This window comes from Balaenoptera acutorostrata, chromosome 20 (assembly GCF_949987535.1).
Source record: "Balaenoptera acutorostrata chromosome 20, mBalAcu1.1, whole genome shotgun sequence".
Lineage (NCBI taxonomy): Eukaryota > Metazoa > Chordata > Mammalia > Artiodactyla > Balaenopteridae > Balaenoptera > Balaenoptera acutorostrata.
The window spans coordinates 16,868,036-16,886,242 of NC_080083.1; the positions used below are offsets into that span (position 1 = coordinate 16,868,036).

Below are 18,207 nucleotides of genomic sequence, written 5' to 3' on the forward strand. Positions count from 1 at the left end.
AGGGCCAGGTTCCCCACAGATTCTGGGTGGGAGGTATTACCCAGGCTTCTGCTGGGATTGGTTAGAGGGAGAGTTAATCGAAGGGCTTAGGGCTCTGGCTGACAGACCCTGGAGAGATGGGAGCCTCAGCTGCATCCCCTGCTCTGGGTCCCACTTGTTCCAGGACACTCCAGCTGCCTCCACTTCTGGAGCTGCTCTGCCTCAGAAAGAAAATCTTGGGATCTGCAGTTGGTCTTTGCTGGATTCAAATCGTGGCTGCTATGTAGTCTTGGAACTCTGCAAAAGTCTATGAACCCAAAAAATGGGATGATAATACTCATCTCCTCTCTGTTTTGGGAACGAGAAGCAATAATGTAGGTGAAGGGCTTCACGTGGTGCGTGACACGTTGTAAAAGCTCTCAATGCACGCTAGTTCCCGCTCCCTCTCCCTACGGCGGGCCATGAGAAACTGGGAAGGTCCCAAACTTCTTGCTCTTCTGGCCTCCTGCCAAGGACTCCCCTTTCTCCCTGGGAAGCCCTGGACCCAGAATGCACTGGAGAAAGCATGGTACAGTGAGACAGAGGGAGTGGCTGGGGCTGAGAGCAGACAGAGTTCCCTTCTCTGGGATGAGAACCAGAGGACAGGTCACCTGATTCCTATTTCTCATTCTGCCCTTGCAGATGGAGGCCACCTGCACCATGGCCATTTCCTTAGCAGGCACTAAGGCTTTGACTGCTTTAGCCCCAGAAGTCAGCCCATAAAGGAGCTCTAAATTAATGCCACAGAAACCTATTGGCTTGTGAGTAGGGGGCTGGGATCAGGTAAGGATGCCATCCCAAGAAAGAGGAGTGTGTGGGGAATGACTCCAATGGCATCCTGAGAAGATGCCCTGGGTCAGAAGCTATTTAAGAAGCCCTGCTCCATGGGAATTCCCTGGCGGTCCAGTGGTTAGGACTTGGCACTTTCACTGCTGTGGGCCCAGGTTCAATCCCTGGTCGGGGAGCTAAGGTCCCACAAACTACTTGGCAAAAAAAAGAAGACCTGCTCTTTATCTAAAACTTGGAAGTCTTCCAACCTGAATCCAGGTACATGGAGGCTGTGAAAACTTGAGGATATGGGGGCAACCCGGCCCACGGAGTTTAGCACAGGTAAGTACAGCCGTGACTCTCCACAAAGCTTCAGTGTAAGCTTTTTTTTTTTCTGTCATGTTTCAGGGTTGTATCACAACTTAATTTGCACAATAATATCTTTGTATAATAATGTTTATTTTAAAATGTATTTATTACTATAATCCACTTAATCATCTTACTGCTGATTTTTAAGTTGAATCCAATATAGAATTTTTTTTTTTTGGCCGCACCGCTCAGCTTGCAAGATATTAGTTCCCCAACCAGGGATTGAACCCAGGCCCACGGAGCACCAAGTCCTAACCATGATGTCTCCATGTCGCCTGTGAAGTGAAGGCTCATGTCTGCCCAGTTCAACGCCTCTCACCCTTCTCACCCTGGAGTTGATAAATTACCAAATTTCATCTTTCCCTTTTTTTTTTTTTTGGCTGCACCACGTGGCTTGCAAGATCTTAGTTCCCCAACCAGGGATCAAACCCATGCTCCCTGCAATGGAAATGCAGAGTCCTAACCACTGGACTGCCAGGGAATTCCCTCCAATATAGAATTTTATTATTAGACATAACTCTGAGATGAACACTGGCATGTATTACAAACATCACTTACAGATATTGATAAATCACTTTTTTGTGTGGGTAGCTTTTATTTTTATTTATTTTTTAGGGGGAATCCTATTGAACTTTATTTATTTGGTTTTGGTGCTTTAAAATTTTTTTTAAATTTTATATTGGAATATAGTTGATTTACAATGTTGTGTTAGTTTCAGGTGTACAGCAAAGTGATTCAGTTATACATATAGATATATCTATTCTTTTTCAGATTATTTTCCTTTATAGGTTATTACAAGATATTGAGTATAGTTCCCTGTGGTACACAGTAAGTCCTTGTTGATTTATCTATTTTATATATAGAAGTGTGTATATGTTAATCCCAACCTCCTAATTTATCCCTCCCCCAACTCTTTCCCCTTTGGTAACCGTAAGTTTGTTTTCTAAGTCTGTGAATCTGTTTCTGTTTTGTAAATAAATTCATTTGTATCATTTTTTTAGATTCCACATATAAGTGATATTATATGATATCTTTCTGTAACTTACTTCACTTAGTATGATAATCTCTAGGTCCATCCATGTTGCTGCAAATGGCATTATTTCATTCTTTTTTATGGCTGAGATAAATTGCTTTCTAAAAGGGTTGTTGGTATGCTTTTTTTAGATACATATATTTTATTTTTTAATAAATTGATTTATTTTTTAATTATTTATTTTTGGCTTCCTTGGGTCTTCGTTGCTATGCGCGGGCCCTCTCTAGCTGTGGCGAGCGGGGGCCACTCCTCGCCGCGGTGCGCGGGCCTCTCACTGCGGTGTCCTGTTGCGGAGCACGGGCTCCAGGCATGCGGGCTCAGTAGTTGTGGCGCACGGGTGTAGCCCGCATGTGGGATCCCCCGGGACCAGGCCCCGAACCCATGCTCCCCACACCAGCAGGCAGACTCCCAACCACTGTGCCAGCAGGGAAGTCCCTACATATTTTTTAAATACCTCTTTTTGCTGATCCCTGATGTAGATCATCAGAACTGTCCAGATATCTTTAGGTCAGCGTGTGAAATGTTTTCTCTAAGAAGAGTTGAAATGGAGGATGGTTCTATATTACTGACTAAAGCCAAAGAGCAAAGTGATGATCAGTTTAATTCCCAAGTCTGTCTTATGGCTCATGAGTTGTCAGGCTCCCTAATACCAAAGCTTAATAGTGACCCCACAAAAGTGTAGGCAGTATTCTCCACTCTTCCCTCGAGCACCCTAAGTATGAAGTAAAAGAAAGGAGAGAGAATATAGAAAATTAGGAACTGCATCAGACCCAATGAATACTTCAACCTCAGACTCCTGAAGGTCAGGAAGAGAAAAAAAGAGCTAACAATTATTAAGCACATGGTGAGAATGAGTTCCCACTCCATGTTAGTACTTCGTATGTACTTTCATTTGACCAATTTTCTAACTTTAGGAAGGAACTGAATAGTGTTAAGTGTGGAGAATGGTGACATGACAGCCAAGAGCCAGGGGTTCTAGTTTTGGCGCTAATAAGCTCTGTGGCCTTGGAGGTGATCCTCCTGAATATTAGTGTCTTTGTGAATTGCTTGGTCGGGAAAATTAATCTAAGTTTTTGTGGCATTTAAAAATTCTGTGGTTCTCTGTTGTTTATTTATTTATATTTTTGGCTGTGTCAGGTCTTTGTTGCTATGTGCCGGCTTTCTCCAGTTGCGGCGAGCAGGGGCTACTCTTCGTTGTGGTGCGCAGGCTTCTCGTTGCAGTGGCTTCTCTTGTTGCGGAGCACGGGCTCTAAGCACGTGGGCTCAGCAGTTGTGGTGCACAGGCTTAGTTGCTCTGTGGCATGTGGGATCTTCCCAGACCAGGACTTGAACCCGTGTCCCCTGCATTGGCAGGGGAGGCAGATTCCTAACCACTGCACCACCAGGGAAGTCCCTGGTTCTCTCTTCTGATTTGTATGTTTCAGGATAAAATCTGTATATTTTTTCCCTCATTTTTCTTACTGTTCTCGGCCCATATACCCCCGAGATATTCATTGTCAAAGGTGGAGAATGGAATACAGACCAAAGCAAATAATTCAAATAGATTTTTTAAGCACATAGCATAGATATTGGTCTGAAGGTTAAAGCTCTTTCCATTTGCAAGATCCAGTCACTTGAGAAGGGATGATGTCTACAAGAATTCTAAAAATCTGGTTTGGCTTTGCTTATCAGGAGCAATGAGTGACTCGGTGTAGCTTTTTAACTCAATCTTAAACAGTCTGGGTTGCTAGAAACACTGTAAAACGCCACCTGCATTTTTTCTCACAGTTGACATTTCTTCCAATCAACAATAGATATCCTAAGATTTCTCAACAAAGTTATCTGAGGTGTAACAGAAGGGCCTAAGCCCTCCCTCTCTCTCATGCAGAATATTGCCCTGAGAGGCTGACTTGCTATAATTCAAGAAATTGGCAATATTGTAGAGGAAACATCTACTGAGCCAATGAGTGTATAATTTCTAAGAACAGAATAGTGTCCTGGGGGAAAAAAAAGACCATGGGAGCTCATACACTGAACAAACGGAAAGACAGAATCCACCATTAGGAGCAGACCCTGACCAATTCTCACAACTATGGAAATCTTTGGGCTTTTGTGTTGTCGTGAGATTTGAAATAAGAATACACTGGATACAATAAATATTTATTGGATAAATAATAATGCTGCTATAATTTCTAAATGTCTTATACAGATTCTATCAATACACCACTAATCTAAGTTCTTAGAAGTTTAACATTACATAGAGACTTCAGGACAACCTTGGAGTCTTTGGCTCCATTTAACAAGAGGAAGGACCAAAGCTGATCATTTGACCTCTCTCAGCCTCAGTTTTGCCTTCTGGAAAAGGGGCCTAAAACCACTTCCTTTTCCAACCTCCAGGATTGTAGTGAAGACAAAAAGCAATCATGTAAAACAATTAGTCAACTGTGAACTTTTACATACTATTGTTTTGCACTTACCCAAACATGTTTAAGAATCCACATAAAATAACCTACATTAGGCTTATGTATAACAATATGTACACATATCATGTATCTTATAAAGTGTATACTCATATTTACATAATTATACATAGAGTTAAATCTGAAAATAGTCCCGTCTACCAAGAATGTCTCCCTTTATTAGTTGAGACAATTCACAGTAGGCATACTCTCCCCACAAATACAAACAAGCACAAGGGGTTTTGCAATTAAAAGCAAACATACTGTTTTGCCATCTGAACTGTTTTCATTTTTGGAAGCAGAGCAAAGGGTGATAGGAAGGCGGGAGGTTTAAGGAGGGCTGGTGAGTGGTGGAGACAGGCAGAAGCATATAGAAAATCTGAGCAAGGCAAGCAGAAGGAAGAAGATGAAGACAGAAACTAAGATTCCAAAAAGGTAGCTGCCTTGCTTCTGATTCCACCATCCTGTACCACCCAGCTTTCTCTTATTTGATGTCCTCTAATTGGTTCCTCTTCCAGCACAAACTGAAGAAAGGGAATCCCTTCTGCTTTCTTGGAGTCTCCTGATCTAAATTACAGGTCTTTACTTGCAATGGAAAAAAAAAACCCAGCCCCAGCAATGCCCAGAATGGACTGTAGAAGGCAGATGGGCACCGGGTTCAGGAGAATGTACAGCTAGACCAGTTCTTTCCAGTCGTTGTCTGAGTCTCCTCTACTGCCCACTTTGTAAATTGACAGAGGATGGGGCTCCCCGCAGGAACAGCAGGTGGTCTTGGCTCGGCCCTCTGACTAACCGGAGCTGAGTACAAAGAGCCTGATGGGTTGACTGAGAATCAGTGATTGGCAGCTGGGAGCCTGGAGTCTCCAGACTTTGATGATGAAGCACGGTTACAGCTCTCCCAGCTCACCTTCCATCACCCGCACCATGATGTACAGCTCAGCCAGACCCACCACAGAGGCCACGATCAATGCTGCCAGTACCTGCTGGGAAGTGCGAGAACCAGGCTTAGGGGATGCAGGCCAGCTTCCAGCTCTGCAGCCTCTAGCACCTAATAAGGATGGAGAGGACCTCAACCCAGCCCATAAGTTGGGGGGAAGGGAAGAAAAGAGGATCTGGATTCTCCTGATGTTATTACCTACCCCTATGACTGTTGGATAGATCTAATGTCCCCCTTGTTTATCACACAAATACCTAACCTGTTCAAGGCATTTTCACATACGTCCTCCCTTTCCCACTAACACTCCCACCTGGGGCACCCTGCCCTGACCAGTACCTACTCACCGAGGTCATTTCTGTGAAGATATACTGGCTTCCAAGGTAAGTGCAGACGAAGGCAGCTGCCACCGTGACAATGAAGTTAAAGATGGTGATGACCAGAGCCTTCACTGACCTCACTTTGGGGAGGAGCCCAGGGAAGAAACCATTAGGTCAGCATCCTCCAAGAGGCCCTTTTATCTCACGGCTGCCTCCCTCCTCAGCTGGGTTTCCCTCCAACAGCAAGCCTGAATAGCTCAGGCTTAAACCCAGAGCACTGGAGTGGGAAGGAGGGCCATGACTGACCGGTCCCAGGCAGAGGCTTTAGCAGCCTGATTTCCTAGTCCCTCACCTTGCTTTCCCAGGTCACTGAGGGTTCCACCATGCCTTGAATCCTGGGAAAAAGAAAAAGCAAAGGATTTCAGAATGGAAGCAGCTCAGAGCCAGCCCAGCAAGTATTCATTTGTCAGTCTGGGCTCAGCCCTCTTTATTACCCAACACATTAGTTCTGCCTTCTCCATGGATTTTGTCTGGGACCAGTTGGATTCTTCTCTGGACCACAGGTCAAGCATTTCAGAGAAGAGACATAGGTTCCCAGTACCCATGTACCCCTCTCCTGCTCTGGGGCAGGAGCATACAGAGAATAGGAGGGAGCCCTGTCAGAAGAATGGCTCCAGGCTCATCCCCACCATCTACAACCTTTAAAAATCAGTCACCATCTGAGCCCAGAATCTCAGTAAATGAGTTGGGAATTATATTTGGCTTGTACGCAGCACAGAGCTTCTACGGTCCCTTAATAGTATACAAACCAAGTTTCCATGTTGCTTCTTTCATCTGTACCTCTTCGCAGTGCAGGGCCCTGCTTTCAGGGGCTACACAGTCCATGTATTGAAGAGCGGGCCCTTACCTGACAGGTGACATTGCGGGTGATCCGCTTATATTCCTCATTGGCCAGCTGTATCTTAATCTTCTCCAGACGGGCAACTAGCTCTGGGTTCTGAGGCAGAAAAATCAAATGAGAAGAATGATATTCCCAGCTTGCTAGAAAGCATGTCACAATCACTAGTTTCAGGGGACAAAGTACTGCTAAGAAGACCCACGTACCAGTTCTGCCTCCAGTGCTTTGGAAACTTTTTTTTTTTTAATTTCAGTTTTCCAAGCTGTCAGACTGGGAGGACAATATCTGGTTCCCCCACCCCAGCATTCAAGGATTTAAAAGACAAATTTTTGAGCCCAAATGTTGATTCATAAATTTGGATGTATCATGAGTAAATCCAACTCAACCAACACCCACTCTCACAAACATATCCCTTACATACCCGAGGAGGCTTCACAACCTCTGGGAGATAGATTTCACTGCCTTCTAGGAGCTCATGAAGGTATAGTGTGGAACCTAGAAAGAAAAGATTTCCACAAACGTAATGATGCATAGAGCTGAGGTTGAAGGATTAACATCAGAGAAGGGTCTAGCTCTTCAGTTCTTTCTACCAAAATAAAACATGGCCATGCCTATATCAATTCATCTCCAGGATCATTTTCAACTGGGAAGAAACTAGGACAATCCCACGTAAGTATCTCCTAGTGCTACATACTGACTTTAATTGTTGGCTCTCAATCACCCTACCAATGTCACAGCTAATAACATGTAAGCCACTTATATCTGCCTTTAAGTTAGGTAATTTCTGTGGCCACAACAGAACTTGCCCTAAATAGGTTTAAGGCGTAGTGGTGGCAAATACTCACAGGACACTGTACTAGATGATCTCTAAGGTCCTTTTTAGTTCCAATAATTGAAGAATCTACCCTTCACACTTCTGGGTAGGCTGTTAATTCTGGCAAAAGACCTTACATGTCAGTTAGTCCTACTGCCCCCCTTTACATGTTCAGGGAACTGAGGCCCAAGGAAGAGAAATGACTTCTCCAAGAAGAGTTAATAGCAGAGCTAGGACTAGAACACAGATGCTACTCCCAGTTCAGATCTTTCAACACACTTTTCCATCATCCTATATCCAAAAACAAAAACAAACAAAAAAATCCCATTAGGGAATTCCCTGGTGGTCCAGTGGTTAGGACTCCGCACTTTCACTGCTGAGGGCCCGGGTTCAATCCCTGATTGGGGAGCTAAGATCCCACAAGCTGAGCGGCGCAGCCAAAACAAACAAACAAAAAACCATCAGATTTGGCACTCTTGCTAAGAAATCCAGATTCCCAAACAGGGCAAGCTCACTATGCTAAGATGTTTTTTAATGTGGCTTAAAAGAAAGAAACTGAACCTGTGCAGTGGTATTGGGTTAGAACTTGGACTTCCTCAAGGGTCAGGTGGGCCTAAGTGGGCCTGGAAGTAAAGAGGAGACTCAAGAGAACAGAAACTGCACAAGTAAATTTTGTCATCCACGAAGAATTCCCATGGAAATTATGAAGGGAGTGGGTTCCCCAGGGTTTATGAGGTGACTCTTGGGTTGGCCAGGTGATCATTCCATGGGTGAAGGAGAGTGATGGATTTGAAACCCAGTCCCCCTAAAACTGAGTTCCCTTACTGAGTTTATAATTAATCTCTCTATCCAAAACTTTATTCCCTTTCTTGTCCCCTCTAACCTCAATCCTTTGCTAACAATACTAATGAACCAGAGTCAGATGACTAAAACTGCTATTGCTGATAACATCTTTAATGTACTAAAAGTGCTGTTATAGATATCATCATTAACCTGCAAACTCCGGTTGTTTCTCCAGGGCAAGGTGAGCTAACAGACGCCAGAGCCATGGACCACCTGGCCTGAGAATCCTAAATCAGAAACATCCTGACTCGCAAAACGACAATTAGGAAATGTCACATGACAGTGATTATTCCCAGCCTCTTTGTTCTTCTCCCTTAAACGAAAACCCCTTAACTCAAAGACCAAGCTGAAATGGATCTGAGGCTTGTCTCCCACTCCCTTGCTTGGCACCCTGCATTGAACACTGTACTTTCCTTCACCACAACCCTGCCTCAGTAGATTGGCTTTGCTGGGAGTAATGCAATCCCTCATAAAAATGCTAGAGGTAGGAAAAAAAACCTCAGGAGAGACTAAACTCTGGAAAAAAGGAGGCGACTCTGGACTGGAGACTGGGGCTCACCCCTTTCTCTCAGGTACTGATGCAGGTCCCGGATCAGGCGGAAAGAAACCAGGCGAGCGGGGCCAGCCGAGCGATCGCCGCCCTTGTGCTTCTTCCCTAGCACGGCCTCAAGCTCTGCCCGCAGCTTCCCGGGCAGCTGCTCTGGCTCCAGCTCCCCGCCGGGGCCCAAAGCGCGTACAAGTCGCTCGCCAGCTAACAAGGAAGACGCCATGACTAGCCCACTTTAGGGTCAGGTGACCCCGGACCGGGACTTCCGTCCGCCTGTGCCGGAAGGAGCGCGAAGCTCGCGGGGCGGGGCAGAGGGCCAAGGGGGCGGGGAAGCGGCGCGGGGCAGTGTGGGGCGGGGGCGGAACGCCGCCCGGCGGCGGGTCGGGCCCTGTGTCAGCAGCCCAGCGGGTACTCGGGCGGGACATGGCGGGCTGTGTGGCCCGGCGGGCCCTGACCGTGGGCAGTCGCTGGTGGTCCCGGTCGCTGACCGGGGCCCGGGGGCCGAGGCCGCTCTGTGCGGCGGGTGGAGCTGGGACCTTCCCACCAGTGGCGACCACGACGACGCGGAGGCACCTCTCGTCCCGGTGAGGGACGGAGCACGGGGGCCGAGCCCGGAGCCCAGGGAGCGTGTCCCGGGCCAGAGGGGAGGTCAGGGAACCCGGCCGGCTGGGGGTGATTGGAGTTCGACCCGGGAGAGGGTTCCGGCCGGGAGCCGACTGCGCTGCCCGCACCGCGTGCCAGGAGCGGACAAGGGAGCGCGGCCCAGAGCCCTGGGTTGTGCAGGGCTGGCTCTGAGGGGGAACTACTGACCCTCCCGGAGCGACTCTTACTTCCCCGAATGCGGGAATCCGAGCGCCGCTGTTACTGGGCAGCCCTTGAATTAAGTCCTAGGGCTTTCCCCCAGCCCGTGACTGGGCCAAGGCGTCCCACAGAAAGATGTTAGAAGTGGGAAACAGGACCCGAATCTGCGCCCTGCGTGGGTCCCAGGTTTCAGTGTGACCTTGGGGACACACTTTCTCTTTATGTGACTTGGGGAAGGGGGTTTGAGGCCATGGGGATGGTGTGAGCAGCGTCTCTAGGGATGGGCCAGGCAGATCAAATTGGGGCGGGTGAATCAAGTGGCAGGAAGCATAAAGTTCACATCTCCAAAACAGTAAGAAGACAGTGCTTTGAAGGACCCCTAGAAAGAGCAGCCCTGTCCGGAGAGACCACTGTAAGAGCTGACCTTTTAGTGGGTGAGATTAGACACGGACACTGGGGAGAGATGATAGCTATTTCCAATTTAAGGCTCCTGTGAAAACTGATTAAATCTGAACAAAAACTAGATTGAGAGAATAATACTAGGTGTAGTGCAGGGGTGAGGACTGCAGTTTAGAGGGGGAGATGGACATGGAATTATAACACAAAATAAGTATTTTTTGAGCACCATTTATACACTAGGCTTTGAGAGGGAGCACAGGCTAATCAGACACAGGCATTGCTCCCAAAGAACTTGCAGTCTCTAATGGAGATAAGACAGGGACACAAATAACTGAAATGCAAGGTGGGAAGGGCAGTTAAAATGCTGTGGGAGTTCAGGAGGGTGGGTCAGGGAAGGAATGGAGGCAAGGGATACAATTAAGCAGGGTCTGAGGGCATGATATGAGGAATGCTGAGAGTCAAGAGAGAAGGAAGTGATCTGGGAGCAGTCAGATCTTATGGAGGCATCTGTGGCTGGACCTCAAAGGAGGAAAGGCAGAATCTCTGTGGAGTGGTGACTTGGCAGGACCCTTACCTGCTTCAGCTGGCCCCACTGCTGCGACCCTTCTCTGCTGTCATTGCCCTGGCCCCTCAGTATCCTAGTAGCTTTTACTGATGGATTAGTACCCTTCACTTCTTAGCTGTTCAGTTGCTTGTTCTTTTCCTTCCTAATCAGAAACCGACCAGAGGGCAAAGTTTTGGAGACAGTTGGTGTGTTTGAAGTGCCAAAACAGAACGGAAAATATGAGACTGGGCAGGTGAGTGCTGGGCTGCGTCATCTTTCATTTTCACTGCGTGCTCTGCTTCTGAAAGGGTCAGATTTGGTCACAGGAATGAAAGTTACGGTTTTCTGCCTTGGTGTTTGGTGCCAGACCAGAATCAAGTTTTTTTTTTTTGTTTTTCTTTTTAAGACGGGTTTTCTGTTTTCCTGGATTTGAATACATTTCATGTGTCATTGGGTTCTGTTTCCAAGTTAGTGTGGACAGAGATGGTTTGGACTGTGTTGAGGAGAGAGTCCTGTTGCTGAAGAGTCGTCTAACATAGTGGCTGGTGGGAAGCCAGTGGAGGGAGCTTTCAGAAAAGCAAACCTGCTTTCTGATGCTTTGTCATAGTTGAACTGATTGCAGTGAAGTAAGCTCTGGGTGTGAGTCTCCTTTTCTATGTCAGCTTTGTGCCAGATCCACTGAGATAGATTTAGGCCCCTTGTAGGTAAGGAGGACTTTTTGTTTATTAAACTTTTTTTTTTTCCATGTGCCTACAATGGACTGAGCTTTATGCACTGGTGTTAACTCAGAAAGCAGTGCCTTCATGGAGTTGACAGTCTAGAAAGGAATTACAAAATGCAAATGGTCAACGGCTGTACAGTGTGCTAACTGGAGGGGAGGTGAGCGAAGGCTTCCTAGAGGCCTCAGCTATGGCCTAAAGGATGAGTAGGGGCTTCCCTGGTGGCGCAGTGGTTAAGAATCTGCCTGCCAATGCAGGGGACACGGGTTCGAGCCCTGGCCTGAGAAGATCCCACATGCCGCAGAGCAACTAAGCCCGTGCGCCACAACTACTGATCCTGTGCTCTAGAGCCCATGAGCCACAACTACTGAGCCTGCGCTGTAGAGCCCGTGCTCCACAACAAGAGAAGCCACCACAATGAGAAGCCCATGCACCGCAACGAAGAGTAGCCCCCAAAGCCTGTGCACAGCAACAAAGACCCAATGCAGCCAAAAATAAGTAAATTTAAAAAAAAAAAAAGGTGAGTAGAAGTCAGCCAGGTAAAGAGGCAGTAAACATGTTCCAGAGTTGGTCTGAGTGGATCACAGAGTTCAAGGGAAAGAGTAGCAAGACCTTGTGCTGGAGTTGCCACCACCTGTGCCACTTAGTGGTCGGGGCCCCACCTGGATGGACCTGCTGGGCTGCAGACTGACTGAGGCCTCTCTTTTCTCCCAGCTTTTCCTTCACAGTGTTTTTGGCTACCGAGGTGTTGTCCTGTTTCCCTGGCAGGCCAGACTGTATGACCGGGATGTGGCTTCTGTAGCTCCAGAAAAGTAAGTTTCCCTATCGTGCCTCACAGTATCCTCAGGAGGAGGCCTGACTCATGGCAGACATACATAATTGGGGTCCCAGCACTGAAGACAGCATCCTTCTGGGCCTTAGGAGCGGTCCCAGAACACTCCCTTGGCACTAATACCCATGGAGACAAAAGTGTTGAGTGCCAGGGACAGTCTTAAGCTAGGGGGTCCCTTTAGGTCTCCCCAGGATGCTCTCCCAAGGCATTCTCAATTTGCATTATAAGTACCCCAGAGGGCATCTGGGGGACCAGGCTTCTTGATTTCTTGATGTTCAGTTAGAATCTTTTCCTTAATCTCTTATCATCACGAGAGTACATTAAAAAAGAAAAGGCCCAGCTCCATTAAATGATCACAGACAGCCCCTGGGATGTGAGAAGAGTGGGCTGCTCTGGGCTCCAGGGACTAAGGCAGCAGTTTGATATGCTCAGCGTGGCCCTTTTTTTCTAAGAGGCATCCAGAGAGTAAGACAAATGATGACTCTACACCACACTCTGTTGCTTGCCCCTGACTGAGGAACACTGGGCCAGGGTGTGCTGCACAGCTGCCCAGCTGGTGCTAAGCTCCTTCAGCTCGGGCACCGGTCTGTTTAGGTGAGGGGGTGGTAGGGAGCTGGGGCAGGCACTGCTTCCGTTTTCTGGGGTTGATCTTGGGCTTCTTCTCCTGCCCCATAGAGCAGAGAACCCTGCCGGCCACGGCTCGAAGGAGGTGAAAGGCAAAACTCACACTTACTATCAGGTGCTGATTGATGCCCGAGACTGTCCACATATAGTAAGTAAGCAAGATGGTTGCACCTGGGGTTCCTTTCCATGGGAAAGCCCCGAACCGTGATGGGGACTAAGAGAAGGAGAGGGGTCAAACAGGCCCAGATCAGCACTGGGCCCTAAGTCCTCAGGACTGGATAGTGACCGAGAAAATCTCTGACTCGCTTCTTGCCTTAGTCTCAGAGATCTCAGACAGAAGCTGTGACTTTCTTGGCTAACCATGATGACAGCCGGGCCCTCTATGCCATCCCAGGTGAGTAAGGAGCGTCTGAGTGGTGCCTGTCGATGAGGGGGGTCTGGTGTGTCTCAGGGAGAGGATTCTGAGGCCTTTCTGCTGTCCTTTAATCTGCTGGGAGGGAGTATAGATGCTGAGAGCAGGGGTGCCAGGGTCGTCCCACTCTGCCATAAGGCCAGGAATTGTGTTTCTTTTCAGCCCCATTCCTCCCCCCTCCTGTGTGAGTTTCACTGTCTCTTTGTCTCTGTCTCTCTGCCAGGCCTGGATTATGTCAGCCATGAAGACGTCCTCCCCTACACCTCCACTGATCAGGTTCCCATCCAGCATGAGCTCTTTGAAAGATTTCTTCTATATGACCAGACAAAAGGTAACCTCTATCATAGAGGGAAGGTGGAGTGGGAGGGCCCTTTCCTCAAAGAGAATATCCCAGAAGCAATTTCAAAGCTCTATTTCTACAATCTTATTTAATCTCCCATTAGACCTGTCAAGTAGATGGCTATTATCTCCTCCTTACAGATATGGAAACAGGCTCAGGGATGATGAGAAGGGACTCAAGGTTGCTAGGTGGTGGCAGAGTGAGGTCTGAAAACCAGGGCTCCTAACTCCCCGTCCATTTCTCTTCCTCTGACGTCACATACCTCCTCAGGGCTTATTCTTGGTAGGCAGTTCTGTGCTTTCTTCCAGCCTGTGCTTTTGCTCATGTTTGGGTGTCTTGTTTACCTGGGTCACCGCTGGGAAGGGTTCTCTAGGAGGAGCAGTTGGGCAGGGTGTAACGCCCCGGACGCTGGCCTGGACTAACCAGTCGATCTCTTGCCCCAGCACCCCCTTTTGTGGCTCGGGAGACGCTACGGGCCTGGCAAGAGAAGAATCACCCCTGGCTGGAGCTCTCCGATGTCCACCGGGAAACAACCGAGAACATCCGTGTCACCGTCATCCCCTTCTACATGGGCATGAGGGTATGTGCCCAGCCTGGGACCTCCCCTCAGGGCTAGGCCCCCAGGTTCTGTGTGGTGTCCCCAGTGACTGCTGGTGTGGGTTCCAAATTTAAACCACGTGCCTGTGGTTCTGCTTTCAAGTGCTGCGTGTATTGATTGGGATTGAGCAGCCTCTTGGCAACAGCTGACACCAAGACCTAGAGCGAGGAAACTCTCAGATCCCAGGAAGGGGGCCTCCTGGCTGACTCTTCCTTCTCTTCCGGCTCAAAGGGAGCCATGTCTATGAAGAATATACACATACTTGTTTAAATCAGTGTAGGCTCATCTTCCCACTTTTTATGCCTTTATTGAGCTATTTTTTGCTTGGCCGTAAGCTAGGTCCTGGGGATACAAATATAAATGAAACCCTGTCCCCTGCCTTTCAGAAGCTCATGGTAGTGGCAGGAGGCCAACATACAGCATTCCAAGTATTGAAATAAGGTTGGGATATGGAAAGGCCGAGGAGGAGGACAGCAGCCTGGACCAGCAGTAATGTGGGGGAAGACAGGGAGGGTGGTGAGAAAGGGAAGAGCCCCAGGGCTGGTTTTTGTTGGCATCCAGCTCTGTTCGTGATCTTGATAGGATGAAGAGGAAGGGCGCCAGGGATGGACCCAAGGGAGGCTGCCTCCCTCTGGGCTTGTTGGCCATAGTTGAGACATCATCAACCCACAGATACCTGTGGCTTTGTTGTCTTTGCAACGTTCCTGGAATACGTCCACTCCCTTGGAGAGCTGTTGATTGGAATAGACTTGTTCCTGCCCTCTGGGCCTGAAATTCTTTGTGTTTTTTCCCCCAGGAAGCCCAGAATTCCCACGTCTACTGGGTGAGTGTCTGCCTCGGGAGGAGGGGAGCTCAGGAGGTGTACCTGTGGGCGCAGGTTGGGAGGTGGGCAGGTTTACCTCTGGGGGCGGGAGGTGAGACGGTGCAGTGCTGGTGTCGGTCTTTGTTGCCCTTTGCTCTCCTAGAATTCCAAGGGGGCTGGCCCAGGGTCTGTTCCTTCTCAGATGTGAACTCTCTCCCCTACCCCCGCAGTGGCGTTACTGCATCCGCTTGGAGAACCTCGACAGTGACGTAGTACAGCTCCGGGAGCGACACTGGAGGATATTCAGTCTATCCGGCACCTTGGAGACAGTGCGGGGCCGAGGGGTGGTGGGCAGGGTGAGCATCTTTGGGCCAGTAATGCTCAGTTTCTAGTCCTGCCCAGCAGGCCTAGGAGCTTAGTGCATGGTTTCCTCCTCCTCTGTGGTTAGGGACAGAGGCTCAGTGTGTGAAAGCTTAGGGCTGTTTGGGGTGAGAAACCTCACCCGTGAGATCGGTTTTCTTATAACGCATTTCACAGATGAAGAGACTGAGACTGAGACTGTTGTTTAACTAGCCCATGGTCCTATAGCTAGTAGTCGCAGGGCCTGGGTTTGAATCCAAGTGAGTCTGCCATCAAAGCTTGTGGTTGCCAGCCTTTTTAAAAATCTATTGGGATGCCCTTGGGTGGGGCATGGACCCGCCACCACTCCTGGTCATCCTTCCTCTGCCTCTTTACACGTGTACATCCTCTGCTGGTCCTTGAAGAGATCTGATTTTGCAATTCCTGCGTTACCCTACCCAGTCTCCTGAGATATAAAGTCATGAGAGAGGACCACATTCAACAGGCATTTATCCATGTTAGCAGGGAGTTGGGGAAGCAGCGTGGGATAGAAAGAACAGGGCTTTGGAGTTAGTCTGTTTTCAAATGCCCACTGTGTTGTTTATTTACTGCATAACTTTGGGCAAGTTAACCAAAATCTCTGTTTCTTAGGATCACACCTATTACCTTATGATTAGCAGCAGACTTAAGTTAGCAGAAGTTTGCTGAGCACAGTGTGGCTCCTGGCACTCAGGTACTTAGTGAATGGATGCTGGGCAGGGCGTTTACAGAGTAGATCCTGGGCTCAGCACCTTTGCCTGTAACCTCAGCCATTCAGTCTGAGATTATCTTTCCCAGGGTCAGAATAAAAGGCCCAGGTCAATGGCTGTGCTGTGGAAGGTGCTGGTCGGCTGTTATGGTGGGAGGCATGAGGGGGCATCCATCCTGGACTGGCAGTCAGCATGTGGCCCCGGGGTACAGGGAGCTTGTCTGGCCTGACCTATTTTGCCTGAACCCTCACAGGAACCAGTGTTATCCAAGGAGCAGCCCGCATTCCAGTACAGCAGCCATGTCTCCCTGCAAGCTTCCAGTGGGCACATGTGGTGAGTAAGCACATGCTGGGGCAGGGGCAGCTCAAGTCCACGGACACTGCAGGTCAGAAAAGTGAGAGCTTATAGCTTGCAGTTAACTCTGGACCAAGTGAAGTCCTGAGGTGGAGCCTTATCTGCTGTTCATTGCTGTGTGGGTCTTGTCTGATTTATGACTGTTTTCCAGTTCCCTGTGATTTTGTAGAATGAGGACTTAGGTCAAAGAGGTCTGGTGACTTTGATGCTGCACTGAGTTGCCCATGTAGTCGGGTTTTTTCCCTGGTGTTTCACTCCTTAACCTGAAAGTATAGTTGGGTAGCTTATGCAGGGTGCATCTAAGGGCCAGGTTCGGGAGAGCTTCATTTCTTCTCCTCACGTAGGGCCAGGATAGGCTCTTGGATCTCTGATCAGTGTTGTCCTGGCATGAGCCAGGCAGAAGAGAGCCCAGGCCTGTCTTATCCTGCCTCAGTTCTGGTGCTGAGGACATTGGGCTCTCCAGGCTTCAACCCTCACTCCCTCTAAACCAGTTTCTCTCACAGGGGCACATTCCGCTTCGAGAGGCCTGATGGTTCCCACTTTGATGTCCGGATCCCTCCCTTCTCCCTTGAAAGCAATAAAGATGAGAAGACACCACCTTCAGGCCTTCACTGGTAGGCCAGCTGAGGCCCTGAGCACCCAGGCTCAGACCCCAGAGAACAGCTCACATCCCACAATTGCTGCAGAACTCTGTCATGGGCCACAGTGGGTCTCTTAATTTTTGCACCTTTTGATTGTGGGGTTCTTATTTTGGCGGGTGGAGTATAACTGTTTTCTCCAGAAGACCCACGTAGGACTCCTCCAAGGGTGGCCTTCCCCGTAAGCCCTGCCTACGCTGTGTTCCAGTAAACCTTCCCATCAGGAACTCTCTGTGTTCAGATGCCATACAGGCTAGGAAACTGGAGGAGTTTCCTAGCCTGTCACACAAGTTGTTTAGAATGTGAGGTTTGGTCAATAAACCAGTGCACGCTTGGCCCCCCTTGCCATTTCTGCCCCCAGGGTCTCAGGCTCCCTTTTTGACCCGGCAGGGGCCCTTCGTTGCTGTCCTTACTGCCCTTCCAGGAAGCTGCCCCTTCAACTAGAGTATCTGTCTCCTTCCTGAGGCTGGGGGTTGGCCGATGTCTCCCAGGTCACTCAGCCAGTGAGGCGGGGGCTGGACTGGACTCTTGTTCTCTTTACCCTCTGCCAAGTGCAGAGCGGGAGGCCAGCGTCAGGATCAAAGAAGTGGCTCGGCTCTTCGTGCTGGCCAACTATTGGCGTTTCTGGCCTCCGTGGGCCTGGGGGAGGAGTGAGGCAAGCCTGTCAGGTGTTCTGGAGCAATGGGCTTGCCAGCACAGGTCTGTCAAGCCTCCAGATCACAATTGCAGAAACTCAGCCAAGGAGTGTTAGGTATGGACAGTGACGAAGCCAGTCTACTTTCTGAGCTTCTCACAGATCTCCAAGAGCCAGAGATAAAATGTGCTGCATTTTTGCCCTGATTCTTAGGATTCCTGCTCCCCCACTACTATAGTGATTGTTACAGAGGTCGTTTTCTTGAATTAATATTAAATTTCAGTTCCAACCCTTATTAGTGTTGTCCTTAATCCTCCACCAGGGGGAGCCCGGGTTGCAGGGCAACTGAGTGCAATGGGGCATAGGACCCAGTGAGAACATAAGGTCAGGTGGTGAACAGAAATACAATTATGATGTCCACAGCAGCGAGCTGACCAAGC

At 48.8% G+C, this 18,207-nt stretch overlaps 2 protein-coding genes across 6 annotated transcripts; one reads left to right on the forward strand and one right to left on the reverse strand.

Moving 5' to 3' along the window:
• Positions 1-4,321: 4,321 nt before the first annotated feature.
• TMEM199 (transmembrane protein 199) lies at positions 4,322-9,236 on the reverse strand. Of its 2 annotated transcripts, none has more exons than XM_007183894.2 (6): positions 8,995-9,236; positions 7,200-7,273; positions 6,788-6,877; positions 6,233-6,275; positions 5,908-6,020; positions 4,322-5,606 (listed from the first exon to the last, which is right to left on the reverse strand). In XM_007183894.2, exons 1-6 carry the CDS (start codon positions 9,203-9,205, stop codon positions 5,514-5,516), a joined length of 624 nt encoding a protein of 207 aa, XP_007183956.1. In that variant the 5' UTR covers positions 9,206-9,236; the 3' UTR covers positions 4,322-5,513. The 2 variants fall into 2 exon arrangements, with proteins under 2 accessions (XP_007183956.1, XP_007183955.1); XM_007183893.2 differs by having other exon boundaries at positions 4,322-5,609.
• A 92-nt stretch (positions 9,237-9,328) lies between these two features.
• POLDIP2 (DNA polymerase delta interacting protein 2) lies at positions 9,329-18,062 on the forward strand. Of its 4 annotated transcripts, none has more exons than XM_057535320.1 (11): positions 9,329-9,566; positions 10,898-10,979; positions 12,160-12,257; positions 12,953-13,049; positions 13,220-13,295; positions 13,537-13,644; positions 14,097-14,233; positions 15,048-15,074; positions 15,284-15,409; positions 16,395-16,474; positions 16,987-18,062. In XM_057535320.1, the coding sequence occupies exons 1-11, from the start codon at positions 9,406-9,408 to the stop codon at positions 17,111-17,113; spliced, it is 1,119 nt and encodes a 372-aa protein (XP_057391303.1). In that variant the 5' UTR covers positions 9,329-9,405; the 3' UTR covers positions 17,114-18,062. The 4 variants fall into 4 exon arrangements, with proteins under 4 accessions (XP_057391303.1, XP_007183964.2, XP_057391304.1 ...); XM_007183902.2 differs by having other exon boundaries at positions 16,999-18,062; XM_057535321.1 differs by lacking the exon at positions 15,284-15,409.
• The last annotated feature ends 145 nt before the right edge of the window (positions 18,063-18,207 follow it).

Coding starts and splice junctions, on each gene's coding strand:
- TMEM199 (XM_007183893.2), bottom strand. CDS start 9,205: ATGGCGTCTTCCTTGTTAGCTGGCGAGCGACTTGTACGCGCTTTGGGC. Junction 6,878..7,199: donor AGGTTGTGAAGCCTCCTCGG/GTATGTAAGGGA, acceptor TTTCTGCCTCAG/AACCCAGAGCTAGTTGCCCG. Junction 5,610..5,907: donor TCTTCACAGAAATGACCTCG/GTGAGTAGGTAC, acceptor CGCACTTCCCAG/CAGGTACTGGCAGCATTGAT.
- POLDIP2 (XM_057535320.1), top strand. CDS start 9,406: ATGGCGGGCTGTGTGGCCCGGCGGGCCCTGACCGTGGGCAGTCGCTGG. Junction 12,258..12,952: donor GCTTCTGTAGCTCCAGAAAA/GTAAGTTTCCCT, acceptor CCTGCCCCATAG/AGCAGAGAACCCTGCCGGCC. Junction 13,645..14,096: donor TCTATATGACCAGACAAAAG/GTAACCTCTATC, acceptor CTCTTGCCCCAG/CACCCCCTTTTGTGGCTCGG.